The following is a 12,500-nucleotide window of genomic DNA, read 5'->3' as shown; positions in this document are numbered from 1 at the left end:
GGAAAGAAGGCCAGAACAAGTCCAGAGCTTACACCAAGTCTGAAATCAAGTCTGGAATCAAGTCTGAAATCAAGTCTGGAATCAAGTCTGGAATCAAGTATGGAATCAAATAAGACTATTTAGCTGACGTTTTATCCAAAGCGACTTGCAGTGCAGTGATTGCATACGGTACATTTTTCAGTATATATGGTCCCAGCAGTAATTGAACCCACAACCTAAGCATTGTCAGCGCCAAATGTGCCACGCTCTTCTACAGGGGTAGCCAACACAGTTGCAGGTTGTTCTAAAAATAGCACTATTTACCATGAAGGTTCCTCAACATGAGTCTCCAAGTCGCTCGCGACTGGTAGCCTACTAAAGAAATGTATACGGTAATAATAAAAATAATAATAATTCACCCTGGAAACCTTTTCCAATTTCAATCCAATACTGATGTCCCACCCCGTCCCAAAATATCAGCTGTCAATCAAATTGCTACCGTCTGTCAACACGTCATCACGTCACGTGATACGCTGTAGTGTAGGCTACAACCGTATGAGGTAAAGTTAGCTACTGAGCTAAATAATGTCATTATTGTCTTGCACAATACATTGCACCCACAATGGTGGGTCTTAGGCTACTACTGTCGTGCACCCGAACAGGCGGGAGAAAAAAGTAGCGGGAACGAGAAGGAGAGCATGAAAGAACAGAAAAGAAAGAAATTAAAGAAAAGAGAGAAAGGGTAGCATTACAATAACAAATCATTCCGAATGTTTTGGTTTTAATATTTCACAATCGTGCCCGTGATTCAACGACAAAGTTGAATCTAATCTAATGTAATATTTGTAACCCAAGCGGGTGTAACCCAAGCCCGACACCCCATTGAAATTAATAGGTGATAGCTATTCCAACACCTCGCTAGTACATCATTTAGCATATGAATAGGGGTGGTGTGGTTGTAATGTATTCTGCCCGCTAAAGTCCAGCTCAAGATGTTACATTCATTGCATGACTTAAGCTATATAAATACAATTCTGAAAGTGGCAAGTAATAAGTGTCCGCATCAAAGGTCTAGGCATTAGGCATGTAACATTCACTTTATATCACAGCTAGTATAACACTTTTAAAATGACTACAAGACAAACCAATGAACAGCGCACTGTTCATTTCTCATACATGTCAAAAAGTACCTCAGTTGAATAGGACGGTGACCAAATATTCAATCCATGCTTATGCTGTAAATAAAGTTTGATTGATTGATGCGCATTGCGCTACAGATTCATTTTTCACACAACGACAAACATGTGATACATGTTCCAGTTTTATTCTTTGAACAACAGAATAGCAAACGTTAATTTACACAGATTAATAACGTATGCATGCCATATCTTGGATGAAGACATAATGTAAGTGGAGAGATTGATTGGGACTGCGGGAGTTTTCAAACTGTTGAAACTACTGCCATGGGGGAAAACCCAGAGGATGTTGAACAGCTATTTTCACTGGCAAAATCCCAGGGGCCTGTTCCACTAAGCGAGATTAACTCTGATCCAGGCGATTAACTCTGATCCAGGTTTAAATAAGCTTGCGGTCGGTTCCATCAATGTGGCTCAAATAATTCGCTGCTTGGTTGCTATGCAACCAATCCTTCTGAGTAATTCTGGTCCCGAGCAGACTTACAGGCTGGTTTAGGTAATGTGTGCGTCAAAAAATCTCTCACAGGCGGAAACTACATCCCGAACAACAGTTCCTCAAGTGTCTTTTAGGAAATATTAGTTCCCACTTTTTATGAGATAGATAGATAGATAGTTTGACTGTGTAATAGATAGATAATTTGATATTTTGAAAGTGTGATCGATCGATAGATAGATAGTTTGATTGTGTGATAGATAGATAGATAGATAGATCGATAGATAAATAAAAAAGTGTAAACATAATAATAATAAAAAATAGGTATGTCTATCAACTTGCATTATCATAGTGGTGTGGCTGGCGCAGTGGTTAAGGCAGCCAGCTAGAGTTCCAAAGGTTGTGTGTTCGAGACTTGATATATTTTTTTATTTTTTTTTTTACATTTAACCGAAGCCTTCATGCAAATCGATTTACAATAGATATATCTGTCTTAGTGAATCATCTATCCATCAGTAATCATAAGAAAAATAATCTATGCCAAATCCAGGGTCCAGTTCGAAGAACATCATTTACTACTCAGAAAGGCTTCAAACACCATTGTAATCATGTCAGTTCTTGTAAATTAGCCTGCACCATCATTTTATAGCCTACATACTTTTTTAGATGAGATTTTAGATTAGATTCAGACAACGAAATGCAGTAAAAAGTGTGTCAGAAGAGGGATTTGAACCACCGTCTTAAAATGACAAATAAATACTATGGCAGCGGTCGATACCACTATGCCATCATGACGATATGACGGGTTGTAGCCTGCTGCTGATATCACCACAGTAGTAAATATTCATTTATTAAAATATGAACATATAACAATAACTGGGGCTAGTATGACCTACGCATTTAATCGGTCAGCAATTTCTTGCCAAACCATTTCCCTCGCCTTGTTAATTGCGGCAGTATTGCACTATTTTACATCTTATTTTTCCGTCTTCATAAAGATCAATAAGTCGGAATGCTGCGCAAAAGTAGGACCCCTGCAGAGTGGAGTATCTTCATTTCGACAGTTCGACTTTTCGGGGCTCTTTATGTCTGCGTGCACGCGCCCATATCGAGGATTTCTAAGCCGGTGTTCTGTGAACACTCATGACACAAGCCTGATCCTCGTTCGAGGAATCACCTGAGGCTTGAATTCCAATCCCGAGTTGCCTGATCGCCTGATTTATTCTTATCGCCGATATACTAATCAACGTTCGTGGAATACCCTCCAGGACTGTAGGGACTGAATGAGGTGTGAACACGGCTCATTAATTAGCTACTGCCTGGTTCATTTACATCCATAAGCACCCTGCCAACACATACATCTATCACTTGTGTTTAAAGTGATCTAAGCTTAGACACGCCTCTGTCTGGGAGCCGCAAAGCACTATGGGAGTTGTAGGATTTAATTATTCAGACATATAACTCCCTAACCCTGGACTAATAATAGGCTATTATCTTGCTTATTTGTATATTTCCTGGCTAATTAGACCACAGAGACCTATAACTATATAAGACGTAACTTGCTGAATGAGTCATTAGTGACATGCTAATTATTATTGATATTTTTTTTATCTTTTCAGACCTCCAGAAACTGACAGAGACACTTAAAGCTACGCTGTTGAGAAGCAAGTTAATTCTTGAAGGTTTAGAAACAGGGGACGGTGTACTCAACAGCATTTACACAGAGGTCTACATCACAGTGGGAGAGAGTGAATCCGTTAATGAAGAACATGAGGTTCGGCAGATTCAATATATGAACAGGAGAGCATCGTCAGAATTTTCAATCAAATGCAGGGACATGTTCACACTAGTTGCTGAGCGAGAAAAACCCGTCAGAACAGTCATGTTCAAGGGAGTCGCTGGCATCGGAAAGACGGTCTCAGTGCAGAAGTTAGTCCTTGACTGGGCAGAGGGAAAAGCAAATCTGGAAGTAGATTTGATCTTTGTGCTTCCTTTCCGCGAGCTTAACCTGGTCAAAGATAAAGAATTCAGTCTGCTTCAACTCCTGAAATACCACCACCCTGAAATGAAGGATGTGATGAATGAAAACGATTTCGCCAACTGTAAGGTTATGATCATCCTTGATGGTCTGGATGAAAGTCGGTTTCCATTAGATTTTCAACACAAGAAGCCATTGTCAGATATGGCTGAGAAAACATCAGTGGACATGCTGCTGACAAACCTCATCGACGGGAATCTGCTTCCCTCTGCTCTCCTCTGGCTAACCTCCCGACCTGCGGCAGCCAATCAGATCCCTCCTGAGTGTGTTGACCTGGTAACAGAGATACGAGGGTTCAACGACGTGCAGAAGGAGGAGTACTTCAGGAAGATAAGCAGTGATGAGGACATGGCCAACAGAATCAGCACACACATCAAGTCATCAAGGAGCCTCCACATCATGTGCCACATACCGTTGTTCTGTTGGACCTCGGCTATCGTGTTTGAACATCACTTGAGAGACAACAAGAGTGCTGAAATCCCACAAACGCTGACAGAAATGTTATGCAATTTCCTGCGTATTCAGCTAGACCGCCGGAACCAGAAGTATGCAGAGAGTGAAGGGACAGACACAGAGAAGCTCCTGCAGCCAGACTTTCTCCTGAAGCTTGGGAAACTTGCTTTTGAACACCTTGAGAAGGGTGATCTCTTGTTTTATGAAGAAGACCTGAGAGAGTGCGGCATTGACATCACAGAGGCCTCTGTGTACTCCGGGTTCTGCACAGAAATTCTTAAACGACAATCCCTGCTTCATCAGAAGAAGGTGTTCTGCTTCGTGCATCTGATCATTCAAGAGTTCTTCGCAGCCTTGTACACATTCCACTGTTACACAAGCAAGAATACGAAGGCACTGAAGTCGTTCCTCGAGCCTCAGCATGGAGAGACATCCCTACACGAGCTGCTGAAGATCACCGTAGACAAAGCCCTGGAGAGCAGGAACGGACACCTGGACCTGTTCCTCCGCTTCCTCCTCGGCCTCTCGTCCAATCAGAGCCTGCTCCGTGGCCTTCTGACAGTGGGAGAGAGCGGCCCAGAGAGCACGAAGAAGGTGACGACCTACCTGAAAACAATCCGAAGAAAAACCCTCTCCCCGGACAGCTGCATCAATCTGATTCACTGTCTGCATGAGATGAGAGACGACTCGGTCCAAAAAGAGGTTCTGGAGTACCTAGGGTCAAAGAAGCAGGCGGGCGGATCCAACAGAGGAGGTGGACTCTCACCTGCACACTGCTCTGCTCTGGCTGATATGCTGCTGATGTCAGGGAAGACGGAGGATGAGTTTGACCTGAGGAAATACAACACCACTCCAGCAGGGTGGATGAGGCTGCTCCCAGCCGTCCGATGCTTCAGAATAGCCCAGTAAGTTCACGTTGCTAAACATGTTGTTCATAGCGATGTTCTTTCTTAGCTGCTGCGATGATAGCAAACGCATCTGATTTGATTCAGAGCGATTTTCTCCGGTATTTGGTTTGAGGTGTACCAACAAGCATATCTTCTATTTTCAGTAGTTTTGTATGACACATCCTTTGAAAGCTTACAATCTGCACTTTCATAATTTATTAAAATGAGTTTGCCCTACTTGGGGACTTTTCACCAGACCATGTCACATATTTCTGTCACATTCTTTGCAGACTTTCTGATTGTCAACTCACAGAGAAGGGCTTTGAGACCCTGGCATCAGCGCTCCGGTCTCCAGACTCAGCGCTGAGAGAGCTGGACCTGAGCCACAATGACGTGCTGCAGGACACAGGCATCCAACTGCTCTGTGTTGGACTGGCGAGTCCACACTGTAAACTGGACACACTGAAGTCAGTACTTTTTATTTTGGTACCTCTCATCAAGAGGTCTTGGTCTAGTCACACTTAAAGAGATGATTAAGATGAACCATTAGAAGTTACATTTGCTGTGGTTCCTCTGCAGATTGTCAGGCTGTAGAGTCACAGCAGAAGGCTGTGTTTATCTGGACGCAGCTCTGAGCTCCAACCCCTCCCACCTGAGACAGCTGGATCTGAGCTACAATCACCCAGGAGACAGAGTGGGTCTGCTACGTGCCAAACGAGATGACCACAACTGTAGGCTGGATGTCCTTAAGTATGTATTATTGTTATGTGGAGTAATTATCATTGTGCATGATTATTTATTTTTTATACAAATGTATTTTATGGACAAAACAAACTTCTTCTGCTGATGTTTTCTATGTGAGTCCAATGTTTAGGTGTGATTGCAAAGACATCAATGTGTCTTTGCGGTAAAGTTCAAGTCTATACACTCTCCCCACAGTGTAGACCATGGTGGAGGCTGCAGACTGAAGGCAGGCCTGGCAAAATGTAAGTGTGTTTCCTATGTGAATATTACTGTTGTACCAATACAGTGTTTGTCTTCCATGTTAGTTCTGATCAGCCTTGATTCCATTGTAGAGAGTAATGGTAGTGGCCTAGCCCTGACACTAGGGGCCGGTTTCACAGACAAGGCTTAAGCCTAATCCTAGACTAAAAAACATCTTCAATGGAGATTTTACATTGAAAGTGTGATTTAGTCCAGGACTAGGCTTAAGCCTTGTCTCTGAAACCGGCCCTATAACTATGAAGTCTAGCCTAGCCCTAACCCTAGAACTATGAAGTCTAGCTTAGCCATAACCCTAGAACTATGAAGCCTAACTTAGCCCTAACCCTACAACTATGAAGTCTAGCCTAGCCCTAACCCTAGAACTATGAAGTCTAGCCTAGCCATAACCCTAGAACTATGAAGCCTGTGTATGTATGCATGCGTGTAAGCGTGTAACCGTGTGTGCGTGTGTGTCTCAGAACCGTTTCCTCTGGACAATGAAGCAATCCCTTCCCTATCCACCCACAGATGCCTGTGATCTCACCCTGGACCCGGACACTGCCCACAGCAGCCTCTCTCTGTCCGAGGGCAACACCAAGGCGACATGTGGGGAAGACGAGCAGGCGTATCCCAACCACGCGGACAGATTCGACCACTGTAGCCAGGTGCTGTGCAGAGAGGGTCTGACTGGCCGCCATTACTGGGAGGCAGAGGTCACCGTTCCCGCTGACATCGGGGTGACGTATGGAGAACTCAGCAGGAAAGGGACGGGCGACGACTGTAAGCTCGGACGCAACGGTATGTCGTGGAGCGTGTCGCGCTCCGGTGACAGTTACACCGCCCGGCACCGTGACGAAAGTAGAACCACCCCCGCCTACTCGGCCCGCTCCATCAGAGTGGGGGTTTATCTAGACTGGGAGGCAGGGTCTCTGTCCTTCTACAGGGTCTCCTCTGACACACATACCCTCCTGCACACGTTCCGCTCAAAGTTCACTGGGCCTCTCTACCCAGGGTTTGGGGTGGTCTACCCTTCCTCTGTGTCTCTGTGCCCGGTAGAATAGCCTACAGTGATCCCTGGTGGAGAAATGCTGGAATGGAGAGAGGTGTTAAGGAATGAGTTGCAAGTCTCAAGGGATGACAGCTAATTAAATAAACTGAAAATTTTAGGTTAGAAATCAGGCAACCAGCCATTGTGACCAGGGATTCTGTAGACATCTCTGTACAGCCTATACAACTGGGACCATATATACAACTTTTTAATGACCGGAATACAACCGTCTGTTTAGGTCACCAAAAAGTTGTTGAGATGACGTCCTGGAAAAGACGTCATAAATGTCCCCAAAACGACATATGATCTGGCCTAGTCCTGGACGTCTCTGAAAGACGACCTGGGTCGCGTTCAGAGGTGGTATTATATCGGATACATGTCTGATATTTAGCAACGCGCCCCTGTCTGAACTATCTTGAAAAGTGTCTAGAAAAGCGCTATATAAGTGTAATGTATTATTATTATTATTATCCATGGTTATTTCCATAAACAGTGCGCTCCTGACGTCATTGTTATTGTCCTGCACATGCGGGTCTGTTCAGGGCCGTGGAATGTTCACACGGGAGTCAATGTAGGTCAAATATAGGTCACATTTTAAAAGTAATGTGAACTGCCAAACAAAAAAATCGGGTCTGTGTAAAAAATTCGGATTTGAGCATCAAGACCTGCAGTGTGAACTTAGTTAGTTTCCTGGATAAAGGGTTAATTTAGCATAATAGGTTATTAGCTAAAGGGGAGGAGTGTAGTATATGTCCCTTACGGGATTCTGTACTTTGTAGCCTCCCAGTAAACCTAGGGTGAATCCCAATTCACCACTCCGGCTCCGTTTTCACCCCTACGGCTCCATTTTGCACGTTCACGTGTAGCCGTAGTGGCGTCCCAATTCATTACTCATTTAGGTTTAGGGGGAGGGTTAGGGTTTTCCATGGCTCCATTTGGAGAAAATCTTGACCCTCGTTCGATTCGGAGCCATGAGACTCCCTTCCGGCATGCATTGTGAAACATCTACAGAAATGTTCTTTTCGCTCTCGTAATACGGAAGCGAGCCTGAAATGTCATTTACTTTTTCTGGAATTACTTGTAATTAAAGACTTGAAAAATTATGATAACCATCGTATTATCTTAGTTTAATGTCATTTCAATGCATTATAGACCTTTTCTTTACAACAAGCATAACAAAAAAATTGCTGTTATGCCGAGGTGCTTAACATAGAAAGTTCCACAGTCCAGCGCACTTGGGACAGCAGGCAGGACACCGGAGCGCGTTTGTCACAGGCTGACAGTCACCGTGTTCCGCTGCCCCGGCATCAGTCCCATGGAAGTGTCAAGCACAGCCTTCCCAATAGAAACAAATAGGTGCGCGATTCACATTTCAGAGATGTACAATCATGTTTATTTAGAAATAAATTATTACCTGTGGTGTTTGACAGCATGATAGGCGTGAATTCCCCCCCCTTGGTGGTATATGACGCTATAGTTGTTATTATACCAAAACAACCGGCAATCTAATCCGAGCAGTTGTTATTATGTAGCCTAATATTATTGATGGATGTTCCATTTCTGATGGAGGGCAGTGAGTGGGAGACTCATCAAGGACATGTAGTTAATTAATGCAGTGGACAGCGGCTGTTTCTCCAGCGTTCCTGTCACATCGGATTTCGTAACGCCATAAAAATATATCTGTGCTGTTATATATATATATAAATTACATGTTATAAGGCTGATCTGCGCATGATAGTGCTGCATTTTGACATATTTCATGTTTCCGCCCGTTGATGGTATATGACGCTATAGTCAGTCCCAATGGTCAAAAAGTCAAGCGCTTCGTAACACAGACGGGGTGAATTTTATGAATTAAAGTGAAAGTTCTGTCACAAAACGCCATTACGTATCCTCACACATTTTTAAGTGCGTATACGGAAATCCTTGGCCTTTCCTAGTGGGTATACGGCGTAGTCCTGCGTATCACCTAGACTACACCACTGGAGCACAGGTTTCATACAGGTTAGAGCTTATTCTGTCATGGTCTGATAATGAAGCATTGTTCTTTTTTATTTGATGACTTGTTTGATCGATTGATAGCGTTCAAGTTCATTCAAGTTGTGAATGAATCGCGAGCGTCAATGCTTTTCTACAATACTACGTGTAATGTCACTTGGACATAGAATAATAAGACACTTTAGTCTGGGTTCAACAAAGGTATAACCAGTTTACTTCGGTTCTCTCGACACCTGTCAGTCACCTACTGGTATATCATGAACTCTCTCTAAGGCGCATGCGCTGTCCTGACTATGAATTAACCCATTCATTACACTACGGATGACGTATTAGTCGTGAAGGGTTGTCCCATTTCCCCCGGGGAACCACTACGGCTTGTGGCTCTGTTCGGAGGCCTTGGCTCCAAAACGAGCCTAAGTGGTAGAAAAGAGAATCGGGATTGGGCCTCACACTTATTTTGAGTCTGTGTCCGTGCATCCTTCATTAAGAATATTATACTGCTGTCGCTGCTATTGTTGATTTTGTTGTTTTTATATCCTGCTTTATTTTATTATTGATTTTGTATCCTGCTGCAATGCCAATGTCGGATGAACCTGAATCCAAGAATTGTACTCTGTGTACCTGTACATTGATTTAATAAAAGTAATTCTAATTCTGATATTAAATGTTTTGTGTTAGATTAGTTGTTGTGTGTGAGATTAGGTGTTGTGTGTTAGATTAGTTGTTGTGTGTTAGATTAGTTGTTGTGTATTAGATTAGTTGTAGTGTGATGAGAAAAAAAAAATTTGGGGGGTGTGAGATGTTTTTGTTGTTGTTAAGATGTGTGGGAGATGTATGGAAGAAATAATCCTTCCTTTTTTTTTTCACCCTGAATAATTTACAATAAAGCTCTTTGTGAGCATAGAGATGGGGGAAGATTACTGTGTGACTCTGATTGGACACACACACACACACACACACACACACACACACACACACACACACACACACACACACACACACACACACACACAAACAACATCTGAATCATAGACAACGGTTATGAGAGGAATCCAGTTCGCTTTGAACCATCAATGTTTCAACCTCTTTGTGTTTGATAATCGTCACGAATTAAGGATTGGTTGAAGTAATCAGGCGGGGCACGAGCGGCATTGGGCTGGGGCTAACGAAGTCCTCGGCGCTAGGACCCAGAGGGAACCGACACCCCCCACCTCCTCCTCCCGCTGATGCTCCGGTCCACCGCTCACCTGCTGGAGGAGCTCGTGCTGCACCGGGGAAGAGGAGGGATGGGATAATTAATTAATTAATATGTGATGATCACGTAGAAACGGGGTGGTTGGAAACGGGGTGGTTGTCTGCGTCTCGCTCTCTCCCTCCCTCCCTCCCTCCCTCCCTCCCTCCCTCTCTCTCTCTCTCTCCCTCTCTCTCTCTCTCTCTCTCTCTCACACACACACACACACACACACACTCTCTCTCTCTCTCTCTCCCATTCTCTCTCACTCACACACACACACACACTCTCTCTCTCTCTCTCTCTCTCTCTCTCTCTCTCTCTCTCTCTCTCTCTCTCTCTCTCTCTCTCTCTCTCTCTCTCTCACACACACACACACACACTCCCTCTCTCTCTCCCATTCTCTCCCATTCTCTCTCTCTCTCTTGCCGCAGCCATGCTGTCTCGCGGCTGCTGCGTTGCGGCCGTGGAACCGGTGGCGCGTGTCGTCCTCCAGAACGTAAAAAGCTCCACGCCAGGAGGAACGGAATCCGGTTGGCTTTGGAACCTGTGACGTTTCTGCTTCCTAATTCTGGACGCAGTCGGGATCCCGGGAGTCTCTCGCCACCGACGCCACGGACGGACGTGTGTGAGACAAGAGCGCAGAGCCCCGTAGCGACCGATTTCTAAGAGCCTATAAAGCGACGTCAGCCGCCCGTCTCGTGAGTTTTAACGGCGCTGTCATCGGTGTGAGAACGTGCACACACCGTCGCGCGGTGGATTTTGTCTTCTATCATCATTTATTTATTGATATTATTTATCATATTATCTTTTTTTTAATATATATATATATATTGCCTTTAAATGACTAAATTGTTACATGACGGTTATATAATGATTAAAGCACTTTGAGCTACAACGTTTGCAGGAAAGGTGCTATACAAATAAAGGTTATTATTATTATTATTATTATTATTAATAATAATAATATTATTATCAGCGCAGCGCAGCGAAGTGCATTGCAACGTTACAGCCGTAATTGCACAACTACTCATTGATTCGGCTTTTGGAGTAAAAGCTGTTGATGTCGATGATTTGACGTCGTGTCCCGTCGTCACCCCTCCTCGCCCTGCCCAGAGGCAACCGGCAGGGGTCTGCATGGAGGAGCGCGCTTTGTACGGTTAACGGGACATGCTCACGGCTAGGCAGCTGGCATTACCGGGAAATAGGCTACATCCCTCACCAGTTAGAGAATAGCCGGTGCTGATTAACGGAGGGGTTGGGAGCGCGATAGTGGTTGCAGGAAACGGACAATACGGCGTGGATCACAGGCTCGAGCTTGGAACAGCCAACATCCTCATGGTGAGAAAGAGCCTACCGATTCGGTAACGGGAGAACTGTGAGTGAATCTGCGGTAAAGGTAACAGACAGCCACCATCATGTCTCTGAACAAGATCGAGCTGGAGCATTTCGACGAGCGGGACAAGGCTCGCCGCGGGCGGTCCACGCGGAGCACCGGGGGGGCCGGTACCGGTTCTGGCTCGCGGGGGAGCAGCCTGGTCCCGAGCCCCGCGCACAGCGCCAACTGCAGCTACTACCGCACGCGCACCCTGCAGACGCTCACCTCGGAGAAGCGCGCGAGGAAGGTCCGGTTCTACCGGAACGGTGACCGGTATTTCAAAGGGCTGGTGTACGCCATGTCCAGCGACCGGCTCCGATCGTACGACGCGCTGCTGATGGAGCTGACCCGCTCGCTGGCGGACAACCTGCACCTGCCGCAGGGCGTGAGGAACATCTACACGGTGGACGGGACCCGGAAGATCACGAGCATGGACGAGCTAGAGGAAGGTAGGAGGGAGCACACACACACACACACACACACAGGCAGACACACACACACACACACACACACACACACACACACACACGTATGAATCATACATACCCAGCCATCACCTTGTCTTGAGATGTCTTAAGAAGTCTTAATTAACCAAAATAAGACATTTTGTCTGTCAAGATCTTATTAAGTCGTCTTAAGACCTAACCTGAAGACAGTGCACTCATGCACTCACTTAAGACATGGAGCATAAGAGCCATTTTCTGTGTCTTGGAGACACAGAACATCTTGAGATGTCTTAAGACACTGAATATCAATGTCATAATAGTATCTGTTCGTCTCTCACCGCTCCACTAAACGGGGCGCACGCATGTGTAGGATGGGAGGGGCTCGTGTACCGGTAATGGATCGGCTCGCTTGTATACATTGATCCCCGG

The 12,500-nt window shown here is 45.1% G+C and overlaps 1 protein-coding gene across 1 annotated transcript in view; it reads left to right on the top strand.

Annotated features, from left to right (window-relative positions):
* LOC308169355 (NLR family CARD domain-containing protein 3-like) overlaps positions 1-7,031 on the top strand; it is a gene marked incomplete at both ends in the record, with an annotated part of 12,466 nt that extends 5,435 nt beyond the window's left edge. Inside the window, 6 exons of the mRNA XM_080544038.1 lie at positions 1-61; positions 3,228-5,004; positions 5,277-5,453; positions 5,566-5,736; positions 5,926-5,972; positions 6,499-7,031. The exon at positions 1-61 is cut by the window's left edge and continues 108 nt beyond it. Coding sequence (XP_080400164.1) covers positions 1-61; positions 3,228-5,004; positions 5,277-5,453; positions 5,566-5,736; positions 5,926-5,972; positions 6,499-7,031 — 2,766 coding nt within the window. The remainder of the gene's footprint in view (positions 62-3,227; positions 5,005-5,276; positions 5,454-5,565; positions 5,737-5,925; positions 5,973-6,498) is intronic.
* Between the last annotated feature and the right edge of the window lie 5,469 nt (positions 7,032-12,500).

Source organism: Nansenia antarctica, assembly GCF_963989245.1.
Source record: "Nansenia antarctica genome assembly, chromosome: 13".
Lineage (NCBI taxonomy): Eukaryota > Metazoa > Chordata > Actinopteri > Argentiniformes > Microstomatidae > Nansenia > Nansenia antarctica.
This window is presented reverse-complemented; position numbering and strand designations above follow the sequence as displayed.